The 15,405-nt window shown below is 48.9% G+C and overlaps 1 protein-coding gene across 6 annotated transcripts in view; it reads left to right on the forward strand.

The window, feature by feature from the left end:
• The first annotated feature begins 96 nt into the window (after positions 1–96).
• The window catches only part of TRNP1 (TMF1-regulated nuclear protein 1), an 18,027-nt gene continuing 2,718 nt past the window's right edge, over positions 97–15,405 (forward strand). For 2 of the 6 annotated variants that reach the window (XM_027864962.1, XM_027864961.1), the window contains exon 1: positions 97–1,139. In XM_027864962.1, coding sequence (XP_027720763.1) covers positions 97–807 — 711 coding nt within the window. In that variant the 3' untranslated portion in view covers positions 808–1,139. Of the gene's footprint in view, positions 2,124–3,699; positions 3,743–15,405 lie in introns of all 6 variants that reach the window. The other 4 variants (XM_027864965.1, XM_027864966.1, XM_027864963.1 and 1 more) reach the window with 3 other exon arrangements.

Below are 15,405 nucleotides of genomic sequence, written 5' to 3' on the forward strand. Positions count from 1 at the left end.
CCGGGGCGCAGTCGCTTTCCGTGGTCCTAGCTTAGGTTCCCAGCGGAGTCTCCGCTGCAGCTTTCTCCCGAGGGAGTCCAGCCGGGGGGCGGCGGGATGCCAGGGTGCCGCATCAGCGCCTGCGGCGCAGCGCCCCGCCCGGGGGAGCCGCCGCCCCCTCCCACTCCCCTCTCCTTTCCCCCGCCTTCCTCTCTGGCTTCTTCGGACCCTGCGGATGAGCCGGGCTCCCCACCTTCGTCACCACCTCCTCAGCCCCCTCCGCAGCCCCAGCCCGCAGCCCCTGGGACCACGACCGAGACAGCGACCGCGGAGAAGGGCGCGGGGCGCGGTTTGGAGCTGCAGCGCTGGCGGCCCGGTGGGCACGGTGCGGCGGGCGCGGCAGCGGCGGGCAGTCGGGCGCTGGAGCTGGCTGAAGCCCGGCGGCGGCTGCTGGAGGTGGAAGGCAGGCGGCGGGTGGTGTCGGAGCTGGAGAGCCGGGTGCAGCATCTCCATCGCGTCTTCCTGGCAGCCGAGCTGCGCCTGGCGCACCGCGCCGAGAGCCTGAGCCGCCTGGGCGGCAGCGTCTCCCAAGCCGAGCTCTACCTGGCTGCCCACGGGCAGCGGGCCAAGAAGGGGCTGAGGCGCGGCAAGCGGCCCCGCCCGCCCGCCCTGCTCGCCTCGGCCCTGGGCCTGGGAGGCTGCGTGCCCTGGGCCGCCGGCCGCCTGCGGAGGGCCGGGGCCGGGCCCGCCGCCGCAGCCGCCTCCCCCGAGCCTGACTCCCCCTTCCGCCGGAGCCCACCCCGAGGCCCGGCCTCCCCCCAGCACTGAGGCCGCGGAGGAGGAGGGAGCCGCCGCGGCGGATGGACGCCAGCTGGAGCCAATGGATGGACACAGCGGCCGGGCGGACACTGCGGGGACCGCGGGCGCCCTGAGCGGAACAAGCACGACTAAGCGAGTTTCTCTGGGTGGGGCATCTGGCGGGCCCCTTTCCCCCTGATTTCCTCCCCTCTCAGCGGGAGGCAACTCTCAGAACCGCAATAAAGCTGTGGGCCCTGGGCCTGTTCCCCTCCCTCCCCCCGAGGCTTCCTCTCCCGGACTGGACTGCGGAAGAATGGGGTTGGTGAGCGATGGGCCTCCATTTTGCGGAGGGGCAAAATGAGGTGGGTGTGGTCCCAGAGTTGCAGAAATGTATGTTTTGGGCAGCCCGGCTTGGTATTTGGGGGTCCCGGCTTCAGTACTTCGTCCTCCTATCTGTGTCCCACCTCCAGGAGATATTCAGGGCAGCCTTTATACTCTTAAATCTACCCTGTGTCCAAATGCGCTTCCCCAGAGTCCCAAGAAGCTGGAAAATGGATCTAGATTTCTGGCACCACTCAGATCCTCAAAAGAGCCCTCAAAGGGCTTTGGTTAGGGGAAAGAGAGGGCTCCCAGGGAGCCGGTAGAAGATCAGAGCCCATCCAGCCTATTCGGGGTTTAGCTCTGCTCTTTGCTAGATGAGTGACCTTGAGCGAGTCACTGCCCTGGTCTGAGATTTCCACTACCTACCTCATGGGCACGATAATGAAGAAAGCACTTGGCAAACATAAAAATGCTGCAGAAAAGTGAGATGTTTATGTACAGGGAAGAAACAGGCCCAGAGTGGGGGGAAAGGCTTTTCCAAGGTCATTCCAACCACTTCATGGTAGAATTGGGACTAAAATCCAGGTGTTCTGATGTCCTAGTTAAGGGCCCCCTCCTCCCCGCTTCTGCTTTCTCCTGTTGTTACTGTCTTCTGATCCTCTTTCCCAAGTGCCCCAGGCCTGGGCAGGCCCTGGGGTGTTGTTTTAAAGCTGCCTGGGGCTGCGACTATGCCGCTGGCTTGCACCTGAGCCAGGTCCTGGGGCCTTTGTCAATTCTCTTGGGCCCCCTTGCTCTGAGCTCTGCTGCCTGGTAACTTCCAGCAGAGGATGAGCGCGGCACAGAGCTGGCATCCTCTGGCAGGAGAAGCTGAGTGAGGGCCTGCTGGGGTGACTGACTCAGAGTCAGACCCGAAAAGCTCCCTGCATTCACTGTCCTAGGTGGGGGCCTTGAACCTTCATGGCCAGCCTCTCCTCCGACTATCATCTTCGGCATACTGAGCTGATATGGGGTTTGGAGGCAAAGAGGTGAGCCCCTTGGGGGGGGAGGGGAAGAGACTGAATACCTTGGACAAGACACTTTCTAGGCCTGTCTCTTGTCCCATCCGCCAGGGGGGCTGGGAGGGTGTGCAATAGCACACAGGATGAAGGCAAACTAAAGGCGTGAGCTTTTCTATCAGAAGACCTGGGCTCAAATCTTGGCTCTCTGTTTGGTGCTAGCTGCTTGACCTCTCCAAGTGGTTCAGCCTCTCTGAGCCTCTGTTTCCTCACCTGCTAAATGCTTCAAATTCTAACCTGCTATGTTCTGAAGCCCTTTGCTGCTCTGAAATAATTCTATAAAATCACTTCTCCTGTCTGAGTTTCACTGTGTTCTGCAAAATGAAGGGGTTGGATTGGATAATCTGCAAGCTCCTTGCCACATCTGACATTCTAATTTTCTAATCCCCCAGTAGGGAAGAGGAGTGGGAAAGAGTGATCATCATCTCCTCCAGAGGTTTTCCCTTAATGGTATAAAGTGGTTTGCCCGGCATCCATCCTCCCTTTCTCCAGGATTTGTTTGTTAATCAGCTTAGGCCGGATTAAAGGGAGAGTTTTGTGCCCCAGGATTACTGGGACAGAGCTCATCTGAGAAAAATTATATCTATGCAGTGGACACTGAGCAGCTGTCTCCACCCCTTGCTCTGCCGTCAGGTTTCAGGTTAACTCTGGCACGCTCTCCTGGCACTGCCATTTGTAGCTCCTTCCTTTCCTTTCTCACCTTGAAAGGTTACATAATAACACATGTCTTCTGGGATCTGCAAAATGCCTTTCATAGAACAACCCTATGTGAGAGATGTCATGGGGTCATCAGATCTGTAGAACTGGAAGGGACCTTGAAGTCATGCAGTTCAACTCCCTCTTTTTACAAATGGAGAAACTGAGGCCAAGTGAGATCAAATGATTTGTCCAAGGTCACATAAATAGTGATGGGATCTACTCAGGTAGGAGGAGAGTGATGAGAGGTGATTAGAGGCATGAACATATAGAGTTGGTGGTCAAGTTTGAATGCATTATTTCCAAACTCTAACTCTAGTTCTCCATCCACAATACTGGGGCTTTGTGAAGTGTTCAGGCATCTCTGTTTTATAAATGAGGAAAGTGAGGCTCAGGGAGGGAAACTGATGTGCTTGGTCCTAGCAAATGGAATCTGGCTCTTCTGGTTTGAAGCCCATTTTATCTCCCTGCCTCATTATTATTTCTCTAGTTTCCAGAGACTAACTCTCCTACCACTAGCTCACTCTTTTCTCCCCTAAACCCCATCTCAAGTTCAGGAGACTTATCCCATCTGATTCAGAGCCCTTCCAAAGCCTACTTCCTTTTGCAACATACTTCTCTGAGCTTTCACCCCAATCACCTTCTGGAGGCCCAGGGAGTTGACTGGTGGGCCCTCCTCAAACTGACACTAGATGGCATAAGTCTGCTTCTTATGGGTACAAGATTTTAAACATGAAAGATTTTTGATTACCTTAGACTACGGAATGAAAGAGCAGGGAGTGACTTTAGAACATTAGAGCTGGAAAGGAGACTTTAGGCCTCATCTGATCAATCCTTTCTCATTTTACAGATGAGAAAACTGAGACCCAGACTCCAGGACTGACTTTCCTGAGGTTGGTTTTTGAGCCTTAGCACCAACTTCATATCCCATACTGGTGGTAGGCTAAGTCACTTTTGGACCTAAGTGATTCAGGCTCTCAGGAGGCACATGAGGTCCTTCAGGGGTCCTTGTACTTCTGTCTTAGGGGCCTTCCCAAGCAAATAGAGCAGCTTGCAGCCGTCCCTTCTGTTGGTCCCAGCTCCTGTGTTCACCTTCCCAAGGGAGTCTGCTCCAGTGCCCCCTTCCCCATCCCAAGCTTAGATCCCTTTGTGTGATGCTAAGGACGAGCAGCAGCCTTGGCTCTGGCAAAGCCCCATTTGGGGGCACAGCTTCTGCTGACCCCACTGCAATGATCCATATGAGCTCTCCAGGCTGAGACAGTGGCCTGGCTTGATAAAACCCTGGCCTCCACTGCACACGCTAACAGTGGCCCCTTCTCTGAATAGAGGCATTTCTCCCTAAGCAATTTTTTAGCCAGATTCTTATAGGGTGGGGATGGGGGAAGGGTGAAACTGGTTTCAAAAGGATCCAGAACCAGGTATGGGGAGGGAGGTATCAGAGACTTGCTCAGAGTTACTTGTGGCCCTTGCATATTCAACAAACATGTGAAACACCCACTGTGTGCAGAGCTCTGTGCTTGATACCAGGGGAAGTAAAAGGTCTGATTAAGATCCCTGCTTCCAGAGAGCTTACAGTCTAGTCAGGGGGCAGGCTGTGGTTTTATTTTTTTGTTGTTTTTTTTTTTTTTTAAAGAAAATTTATATTCTTAGTGTCAAGCCCAGTACCTTGCATCAGTAGGCACTTAATAAATGTGTATTGGATGGGTTCCAGGGGTGGGGAACCTTCAGCCTTGAGGCCACATATGGCCCTCTGGGTCCTCAGGTGTGGCCTTTGACTGAATCCAAACTTCACAGAACAAATCGAGGCCTCAAGGTCCCCACCCCTGGTTAGGCCATGGGACACACAAGTAGCACTCCTTGTCAAGGCTGCCTCTGAGCTGTTGTATAGAAAGAGCTGTGGGTTTAAATTCAGAGGACTGGTTTCAAATCCTGGTACTTCCACCTGTGTGATTTTAGGTAAGCTCTTTAGCTTTTCTCTGGGTTGGTTGACTCAGTAAAATGAGAGGCTTTGGATCTGATGCTCTCTGGGGTCCCTTTCAGCTGTAGAGTGATGATCCTATAAGTAGGTGGCATTCCCATGTCACCCTGCCAGACTCCATTCAGCCCCATCTGTCTTTGGGTACAGTGCCCTGCCTTAGAGCATCTGGTCTCACCCTCATCACAGGCAGGAAGAGACTCAGCAGTCCTCCATCTAGTCTAACCTCTTCATTTTACAGATGAGGAAACTGAGGCTGAGAAAGAGTAAAGGACTTACTTGCCTGAGGCCATAGCTAGCATCAGAGATCTGTCTTCCTTATACCACCCATCCCCGTAGCCTCTCAGAGCAGGCTCTCTGTCCACACAACTGAACTTGTCTCTTTTTCTGTCCTGGATCTAGGGTTTTGTTTCTCCCAGGATGTAGATAGTACTTTTCCTTTCTGATGCCCTCATGAAACCACCTTCCCTCCCTCCTCCTCTCCTGACTGGGGAGATTCCAAGTGTGCAGGGGTCCTAGGTTTTCTCCAGCATGCAGCCCAGGGCTTTGCCCACAGCATAGGGGCCACTCAGTCCCTGGGCTGATCAACCACTGAAGGTCAACTGTGGCTTGAACTGTGCTGCCATATCCCCCCAAGACACATGACAGCCCTTTTCACCTTCTGGTGCCGCCTTGGCCTGCTGGATTCCAGTTCCAGGGGTGCAGAGCAGCCCTGCCTGCCTATTACCCTCACTCTGAACCCCACAGAGCCAGTCCTGTAACACTGGTGGCTAGAAAGGAAAGACGAGTCTTTCCAGCCTCAGCAAGGTCGCTGGTGAAGGGACAGCACTGGTCTTCCAGGCAGGGTCTAGATTAGGCACAAAACAGAGCAAAATGAGTTTAGGTCGGTTGCTATCACAGAAGGGACTGCAGATGGACATCGAAAGAGAATTTCTAGATTCTTGGGAGAACTGGGAACTCAGAAAGAGAAGGTGAAGGTATGCTGCGGAGATGTTATAGCCTCTTCTCTTGGCAGGGTTTGAGAATTAGAGACCCATCCCCCAACCTTCCAGCTACCCACACCCCCTCTGCCTCGGGAGTCTCCCTCTTTCCCTACCAGAACCCATGCAGGGTCTCCCAGCTCAGGATTGGTGTCTCCCCTTCTTCTCTCATCCAGAATCTCATGGAGGAAAGGGACCTCGAGGGCTAGAATGCTTTTTGTGACATACCCAAGGGTCCAGCTAGCCTTTGCTTAAATACCTTAAACACCTTCAGGGGTCTCAAGCCTACACCCTCCCAAGGATGGTAGACTTTGGGATGGTTTTCATCCTTTCCTCGAGGCCTAATCCATCTCTACAGTGCTACCCTGATTCTGCCCTTTGGGGCCCAGCCCATGTAGGTCTACTCTCTGGGTTCCTTCCTCTTTAGGGCCTAGGGTGTAGCAAGCATCACAATGGCTCTGGGAGTCAGCTGCCAGGTTCTGCCACTAACTTGTGACAAATCACTTCTTTCTCTGGATTTTAGTTATAGATTGAGGGAGTCGGACTGCAGACGATTAAATAATCACCTATTAAGGACCCAGAACATACAAGGATAGGAGCTGAGGAGCTGATGGTCCCTGCCCCTGTGGCACTCATATTCAAATAGGTGAGCTCCAGGAGTCCCTCCTTCTCAAAAATTCCAACCTCCTATGAGTCTGTGGTGTCCTAAAGAAATGTCTTTGTATAGTAGGAAGAACACTGAAGCTGGAGTCTGAGAACCTGGGTTGGAATGGCTGTTCCGCCAATAATACCCGTGTAACTCAGAACAAGTCATTTCCTCTTTCAGGGTCTCAGTTTCCTCATCTGTCAAAATAAGGAATCTGGATCATGTGACCTTTAAGGTCCCTTCTAACCCTACAAACTAAGATCCTTCTGAAATGCTTTTACCCTAGGAATGTTCCTTTTCATCAAGCAGCACCTGGGAAATGGAAGGCAAGAGAGACAAGTTGGTGGGCCTTTGGATCCTTGAATTTAGAAAAGAGATTGCAAGGCTAGACAGAACCACCAGGGGGCAATGTGGCACTCCTAGTCTCCATCTTTGAGGTTCTACCAATGGGGAGACAGAACATTAGGGGACTCTGAGACCAAGATTCCTTCCTTCGACTGCCCCCCAAATCCTAGTCCTTCCCTCAACTCTCCCCAGGTATCCCAGTCCCACTGGTACAACACTGGAATTGTCCTACGTCTAGGTCACCCCGACCCCATCACACAGATTAGGCAGTCATTACTTAGGGGTGATGCCCCCCGGAAAGGGGGCAAAATTCACTCTGCCCAGGCTCCCCTAAACACTAGCTTCTCTTGGCTTAAAAATCTAGAAATTTCCAGCTCTATTATCCATTGAGAACTGGCCACTCACCCTATAATGGGGGATCCCAAAGACATAGTGGGAGGAGGGGGAGAAGAAGGAAAACCCAGTCTGGCCCAGCTCCTAACACAGTGCCCTAAATGGAAGGTGGGGAGGGGATCCAGCCTTCAGGATCCTGCATCTGAGAGGGAGACAATCTCTACCCTGGGGATCCTCTCAGAACCTAAGGAAGGAAGGACCCAAGGGGAATGTGGACTATGGGAAGACATTGAGAGATCCATTTTTTATCTGCAAGGAAGTCTGCTCTTCCTGCTTCTTCCCTCCACACTTGCAGTACACCGCCACCCACTTCTCCCCTCCCTACCCAAAGGGCCGTGTACGAGCATGAGGCAGAAATAACAGGAAGCTGCCAGCCCTCCACCCACTGACCCTGCTGACCAGGCCCTAAGGTTTGGGGCCCTGGATGAACTCCAAGATAGACTCAGGTAGCCTGACTCCCCAGAGCTACTGGGGAGAGAAGGGAACCATAGGAATCCCAGTATTTTAGTGCTAGAGAAGACTTTGGGGCTCATATAGTCCAACCCCCTCATTTTGCAGAAGAGGAAACTGAGGTTCACACAGCAAGTTAGTGGAAGAATCAAGTCCAAACAGTCTGCTCCCTCCCTCTCTCTGCCTTTTCCCCACTTGCCATTCTCCACCTCCCCCACCACCACCAGAGCTGTATCACCAGGACACTAAGGGCTGAGACTCTTGGGAGAGGCGATGGTGGAGCTGGTCTAAAGATGCTGAGTCTGAGGCAGCCACCCAAGGAAGCTGACTCGGGGGTTTCCTGTGGCTTGGGCCAAGTAGGGCTGGGCAGGCTGGGCCTCTGGGGTGGCTGATTCAGGCTGAGTCAGGCTACTTGGCATCTTTAATCCTAGGATCTCTAAGCACTTTGCCCAATTTGAAAATGCCCCCCAGGGATTTGAACTCCAAACCAGGGTCAGGAGCCAGGCTCATCATATCTTGAGTGATCCCTTCCCACGTCTTAGTTGTGCATAATGGGGGAAGGGCTCTGTTCCTAACTAGTGCCCCCTCAAACTCCTTTCCCATTCTCAGATCCTGGGTTACACCCCGGCAGTGGCTGGGAGTCAGACCAGATGAAGAGACAAGTATGGGAGGGAGGGACAAGGGGAGGACCTCAGGCTCTTGGCAGGGATAGCCAGGTCCCCCCATAGAATCACCATAAGAGGAGTAGTTTAAGCAGCACCCTCTCCCCCTCCCCCAGCCCACAGGCCAGTTAGGGGAGAGGGGGAGGGGAGACCCAAGTTCCGTCCTCGGAACATTCCATTCTGACTGTTCAGGGACAGATATAGTCAGCCTGGCATGTACAGACCGGAGATGGTGGGGAATCTCAGCAAGGCTTTGGGTACCCTGTTCCTAGAGGACTTCCCGCTATGCAAGGAGCAACCCTCCCCTTCATGACCCTTCTCCTCCACATGAGACCCCAGCTCACCCCAAACCTAATTCTAAGAAGGAAGCGGGGAGCCTTAGGATGGGAACGTCTCAGACCCAGAAATATGAGAACTCTGCCGAACCTGAGATGAGTCCCTCCACCCCCACCCCTACCCCTTTCCACCAGCAAGCTGAGCTGGTCCAAAAGACACAGACACAAGATGAGGAGAGGTTGGGGGGCTGAGGCCTTGTTTGCCCGCTGGATGGGCCAAATGTGGCCTCTCTTCCTGCTGTTCCTGAGCCCTTGGCCAGGCAGATGCCAAGGATATGAGTGGGGTGTGGAGCTTACTGAATATCAGAGGTAATTAGGGGTTCATAAATGATTCTTTCCAGCCTGGGCTGGGCAGTGCCATCATCTCCCCAGTCTGGGAACTATTTCTGCCAGTTGGGCAGTGGCTGCCTCCCCAGAATGCCTCTGCCAGGAAGTCTTCCCTGACTATCCTCACCCAGCTGGGAGCATTCCTTTCATCTGCATCCCTGGAGCTCTGGTGGGCTCAGTGGCTCTGCCACTACAGCTGTCCCTTGATTTACAAAACAGTGGCAGTGTCCCTGCTGAGCTGCCTGTGAAATGAATTTCTGTATACTGAGTCCTGTTTGCCCTTGACTTTGAATGTAAGGCTGGGGCTCCATTCCCATGGGAAAGAAGTTGTTCCTGTGATGTAAGCAAAGGACTTAAAGTTACTTCCACCTTCTGAAAAATGTGTTATAGGCAATTATAAATTTTCTGGAATATATTAAAAATACTTCCCCGTCAGGTTGCATGGTAGCTAGGATTATATGGTACGGATGATTCCAAAGGCTAAGTGAACAGGGCCTGAGGGCCCCTACATCTCCTGTCATATACATCCTCAACCCCCAGATTCCTGCAGCAAAGGCTGCCTGCCCTCTTCCACACAGGCTGTAGGTCACATCTCTTGGGCAGGCCCAGGCTTCAGCAGGGAAACAAAAGATAGGAGGAATAAAAAAACCCAAGGACGACCAACCCAAGAGTAGCCAGAATAAGTAGGGTTTAGGGAAGAGGGTAAGAGCTACCTTCACTCATCCACACGGGAATGATTAAGTAAACTGATTTATCAGATAACGTACGTGGAATCAGTTTCCCGATTTCTCACTTCTGTAAGGGCAAATTTTAGTCAGTGTTTATCATGGCTCAGTTATTTCCCGGTGTGGGGTATCCACCCTTTCTCCAGCAGTTCCTTCAGCTGCCCCCCCAAAAATGTAGGCTCTAATAGTCAATTCAAGATGATTCCACAAGCTTTTAAGCACCTGCTATATGTCACTATGCTAGGCCCTGGGAGATACAAAGGAAAAAAATAAGCCTCAGTCAGCTTCATCAGTCAACAGTCAATATTTATTAAATGCTTCACAGCCAGGTGGCGCAGCGGATAGAAGGCCAGGCCTGGAGTCAGAAAGACTCACCTTCCTGAGTTCAAATCTAACCTCAGACACTTACTAGCTGGGTGACCCTAGGCAAGTCACTTAACCCTGTTTGCCTCAGTTTCCTCATCTGTAAAATGAGCTGGAGAAGGAAATGGCAAACCGCTCCAGTATCTTTGCCAAGGAATGCCATATGGGTTCACAGAAAGTCGGACAAAATGACTAAACAATTAAATGCTTACTATGTGCTAAACTATAGTGCTAAGCTCTGGGGATACAAAGAAAGGTAAAAATAGGGTCCCTGCCCTCGAGGAGCTTACAGTCTAATGAAGGAGATGACATGCAAACAATTCCGGATGAACACAAAATATATTGGATAAACTGGGGGCAAATTCAGAGAGAAGACACTAGGATTAAGGGGGATTGGGAAGGGCTTCTGGCAAAAGGTGTGACTTTAGCTGGGACCTGAAGAAAGTCAGGGAAGCCAAGAAGCAGAGGTGAGGAGGAGAGCATTCTGGGAATGGGGGACAACCAGTAAAAATGCGTTTGTCTCGGTTTCTGTCCTAGATATAGTTGCTGTTGTCAGTGGTGGTAGTGGTGGTGGTAGTGTTTTTCCCACTCCTCTCAGACCAGGAAGCCTATCCTGTCTACAGAGGCCCTCTCTTTCCTCCAGTGCTTAGTTGAAGGCTCTTCCCACAGGGAAGAGGCCATTTAATCCTTGGGCAGACACTGCCCAACCACCGTGGTAGGGGCAAGGGGTAGAAGAACATCTGTACAGAAAAGTTGACCCCTGACAGGGCCTAGGATGAAGCTTGGTAGATAATGGTCAAATTATTGACTAGTCTTGTTTATATTCCGAGTAAGGATTTTGCTTTGTGTATATGTAGCTTTGTGTATATGTAGTGTGAAAAAAGAGTTAGGGGTGTGAGCTTAGGCTACATATGAATGTGTGTATAGGGTTTGGAAGGCTGTGTGGATGTATGTGTGAGCGAGAATTATAGTCATGGAATTTCAGAGCTGGGAGGAACCTCAAAGACAAATTAGTTCCAGGGTTTATGATTTTTTTTTTTTTTTTGGTGTCCTGGACACCTTTGGCAGTGTCTGATGAAGTCTTTGAAACTCTTCTAAAAATAAGGTTTTCAAATAGTTGAAGCAAATGCTAAATTTTAATTAGAGATTAATAAAAATAATGATGCAATTTTTTCCCATCCATTTTCATGGACCTCTTGAAATCTATCCACAGACCCCTTGGGGATCCCAGGTTAGGAACCCTTGACCTGGACCAATGCCTTTATTTGACAGGTGAGGAAACAGAGGCTTAGAAAAAGGAAATGTCCAAGTTCACAAGCTAATCAATGGCAAAGCTGAGAGAAGTACCCAGGTCTCCTGACTCCAAGATGAGGGATCTTTGTTCTGCTCTACCCTCTCTTTAGAATGGGTATGAGAGGGTGCCTTTGTGGGCTGTGTGTGAATGAGGGGACTGTGAGTGAAGCTAATGAGACTCCCCATGTGTGACCAGGAAAATGTCTTTTCTGGAGCTGTGCTGCCCCTTCCCACCCCAGTGGTGTCTACACACACACACACACACACACACACACACACACACACCCCTAACTGAAGGGCAGGGCCCTACTCAGGGAAGGGGAGGGCTCAGGCCTGTCCCTTTCCTGCTTGGTTAGTGGAAGTAATTCTTACTCATTCCTGGGCTATTTGGAGAATGCAGGGTGCCAGCTTTGGTTCTGCCCAACTGGGGGGGGAACACTGAAGGGGAGGGGAGGTTGGGAGGAAAGGCCCATAAGAGCTTTGTTATTTCTCCAGCCTGAGCTCGCTGCTAACTAGCTGCGCTAGTTAGGAGAGCTTTCTCCTCACAGCCTGTTTTTGCCTCTGTAAAGGAGGCGCCTAATGTCTAAGGAGGTCCCTCCCAGCCCTGACATTCTATATTCTAAAGTCAGTCGGTCAACAAGCCTGTTTTTGATAGTATTTTCTATTTTAATTTTTTTTTTGTTAATCTGCCCCTCTCATAACTCCCCCCCCCCACTCACACCTCATTGAGCAATTTTTTTTTTAAAAACAGCCCTCTATGCGTACACGCGTCAAGAAAAACAAATTCCTACCTTGGCCATGTCCAAATGTATGTTTGTTTCTGAAGATTAAGTTCATGGCCTCTCTATCTGGAGCTGAATAGTGTGTGTTTCCTTTTCATTCTTTTGAACTAGTGGTTCATGTTGCATTGATCAGAATTCTAAAATCTTCTGCAATTGTTTTTCTCTATAATGTCTTTTATCATTGTATAAATTGTTTTCACCTCACTCTGCAATCTGTTCATAGAGACTTTCTGAGTTTCCTCTGAAAATGTCCATTTCATCATTTCCTATGATAGGATAATATTCTATCACATTCACATATCACAATTTGATTAAACATTCCCCCATAGGAAGATCCCTTCCTGACTTCCAATTTTTGCTTTCCATGAAAAGAGCTGCTGTAAATACATGTGTACATACAGAGCCTTTTCTTCTTTCTCTGGGGTAGGCCTAACAGTGGTCTAGCTGGGTCAAAGGGGATGCACAGTTTGTTCATTTTCTGGCATAGTTCCTAATTGTTTTCCAGAATGGTTGAGCCAATTCATAGCTCCAGGAACAATGCATTAATGTGCCTGTTTTCCCACAGCCCTTCCAACATTTGTCATTTTCTCGTCTCTCATCTTTGCCACTCTGATAGGGCTGAGGTGGAACCTCAGAGTTATTTTCATTTTTATTTCTCTAATTATTAGTGATTTAGAGCATTTTTTTTCATGTGGCTGTTGATAGCTTTGATGTCTTCCTTTGAAAACTACCTCTTCACATTTTTGGACCATTTATACATTAGGGAATGGCTCTTAGTCATAATTTTGAATCAGTTCCTTATGTATCTTGGTTATGAGACTTTTATCAGAGAAACTTACTTCAAAGAATTTTTCCCCCCAGTTACCTAAATAAACATTTATTGTTTACTGTGTAACAGGCACTGTGCTAAGGCTGGGATACAAAGAAGGACAAAAAGAGTTCCTGCCCTCAAGGGGCTCACATTCTAATGGGGGAGACAAGTCAGTAACTAGGTACAAATTAGATACATACAGAGTAGATGAAAGGGAATCTCAGAGTGGATGGTAGAAGGTGTAGACAGGAGTAAAAGTAAGACAATGGGAAGGCCAGTGTGGCTGGATTGTAGAAGGTGTAGACAGAAGTAAAAGTAAGACTATGGGAAGGTCAGTGTGGCTGGATCATAGAAGGTGCAGACAGGAGTAAAAACAAGAAGGGAAAGAGGGAGGGACAATGTTGTAAAGGACTTTGAATGTGAAACAGAGGATTTTATATTTGATCTCATGGTAATAGGGACCTACTAGAGATTATTAAGAGGGAGTGGGGTGGGGAGGGTGATCTGGTAAAATTTCAACTTTAGGAAAATCACTTTGGTAGTTGGGTGGAGGATGGATTGTAATGAGGAGAAATTTGAGTCAAGGAGAGCAATTAGAAGGCTAGTACAATAGTCTAGGCAAGAGGTGATGAGGGCCTGAACTAGGGTGCTGTGTGTCTGAGTGGAGAGAATGAGACTTGCTGTTTAGTAATTTTTCAATGGTATCTGTGACCCCATTTGGAGTTTTCTTGGCAAAGATACTAGAGTGGTTTGTCATTTTACAGATGAGGAAACTGAGGCAAATAGGGTTAAGTGACTTTCCTGGGTCACACAACTAGTACATGTCTGAAGCTGGATTGGAACTCAGGCCCTCCTGACTTTAGGGCTGATGATCTATCCACTGTGCCACCTAGATGTACCGAGAATGAGACATATAGGGGAGATATTGAGAAGGCAGAAATGGTCAGATCTGGGGATGGATTAGATATTGGGAGTGAGGGATTGAGGAGTGGAGGATGACTGCAAGGCTGTGGGCCTGGGTGACAGAGATGGCAGTGCCCTCGTCAGCAGTAAGAGGGTTTGGGGAGAGGAGAGTTTAGGGCAATGATAAGTTCAGTTTGGGACTGTTATTCTAGTTTTTTTTTTTTTACTTGAAAAATTGTCCTTTTTTTTATTAATTTATTTTGACTTATCAGCAATCACTTCCATAAGCTTTTGAGTTTTACATTTTTCTCCCCCTCCTTCCCTACCTCCCTCCCCAAGACAGCTTACAGTCTAATATAGGCTATATATATACATTCTTATTAAATATATTTTCACATTAGTGATATTGTAAGTAAGAATTAGAGCTAATAGGAGGAAACAAAACACAACAGAAGAAAAAAATAGCAAACAGTATGCTTTGATCTGCATTCAAACTCCATAGTTCTTTCTCTGGATGTGGATAGCATTTTCCATCATGAGGCTTTTGGAGAAGTCAGAGATCCTTGTTTTGCTGAGAAGAGTTAAGTCTATCAAAGTCAGTCATCACTAAATGTGGCTGTTACTCTGTACAGCATTCTCCTGGTTCTGCTCACTTCACTCAGCATCAGTCCATACAAGTCTTCCCAGGTTTTTCTGAAGTCTGCCTGCTCATCATTTCTTATAGCACAATAGTGTTCCATTACATTCACATATCACATTTACAGTTATGATTACTATCTGTGTCTTTCTCTCCATTCCGCCCCCCCCCTTATGCTTTTCTTTCTCCTTTCTCCTTTCCCCTCCTACTGCCTATAGGGCATGTTAGATTTCTACACCTAATTGATTATGTTATTCCCTTCTTGAGCCAAATCTGATGAGAGTAAGGTTCAAACAATGCTCATCTCCCTCCCTTCTTTCCCTCTGCTGTAATAGGTTTTTGTGCCTTTTCCTGTGATGTAACTTACCCTTGTCTGCCTCCTCCTTTCCTTTTCTCTCAGTACATTTTCTTAGTTAGATCAGATTAATTCACTTTCTTGGATCCATTGGACCCACTTGATTAGATTTTTTTCATCATTACATCAAAGTTAATTTATACCCACCCCCTCTAATGTATACCCCTTTAACATGGTGTAATAACAATACAGTTCTCAAGAGTTACAAGTGTCATCTTCCCTTGTAGGAATGTAAAGAGTTTGCCCTTATTAATCCCATGTTGTTACTTTCTGCCCCATTTACCTTTTCATGTCTCTCTTGAGTCTCGTATTTGAAGATCAAATTTTCTGTTGAGCTCTGGTCTTTTTATCAGGAAGATTTGGAAGTCCTCTATTTCGTTGAATATCCATTTCCTCCCTTGAAAGATCATGCTCATTTTCGCTGGGTAGTTGATCCTTGGTTGTAATCCAAGCTCCTTTGCCTTACAGAATATCATGTTCCATGCCTTCCAGTCTTTTAATGTAGAAGCTGCAAGGTCCTATGTAAGCTTGACTATGGTTCCATGATATTTAAATTGTTTCTTTCTGGCTGCTT

This window comes from Vombatus ursinus, unplaced genomic scaffold, assembly GCF_900497805.2.
Source record: "Vombatus ursinus unplaced genomic scaffold, bare-nosed wombat genome assembly UNPS02014777.1, whole genome shotgun sequence".
NCBI lineage: Eukaryota > Metazoa > Chordata > Mammalia > Diprotodontia > Vombatidae > Vombatus > Vombatus ursinus.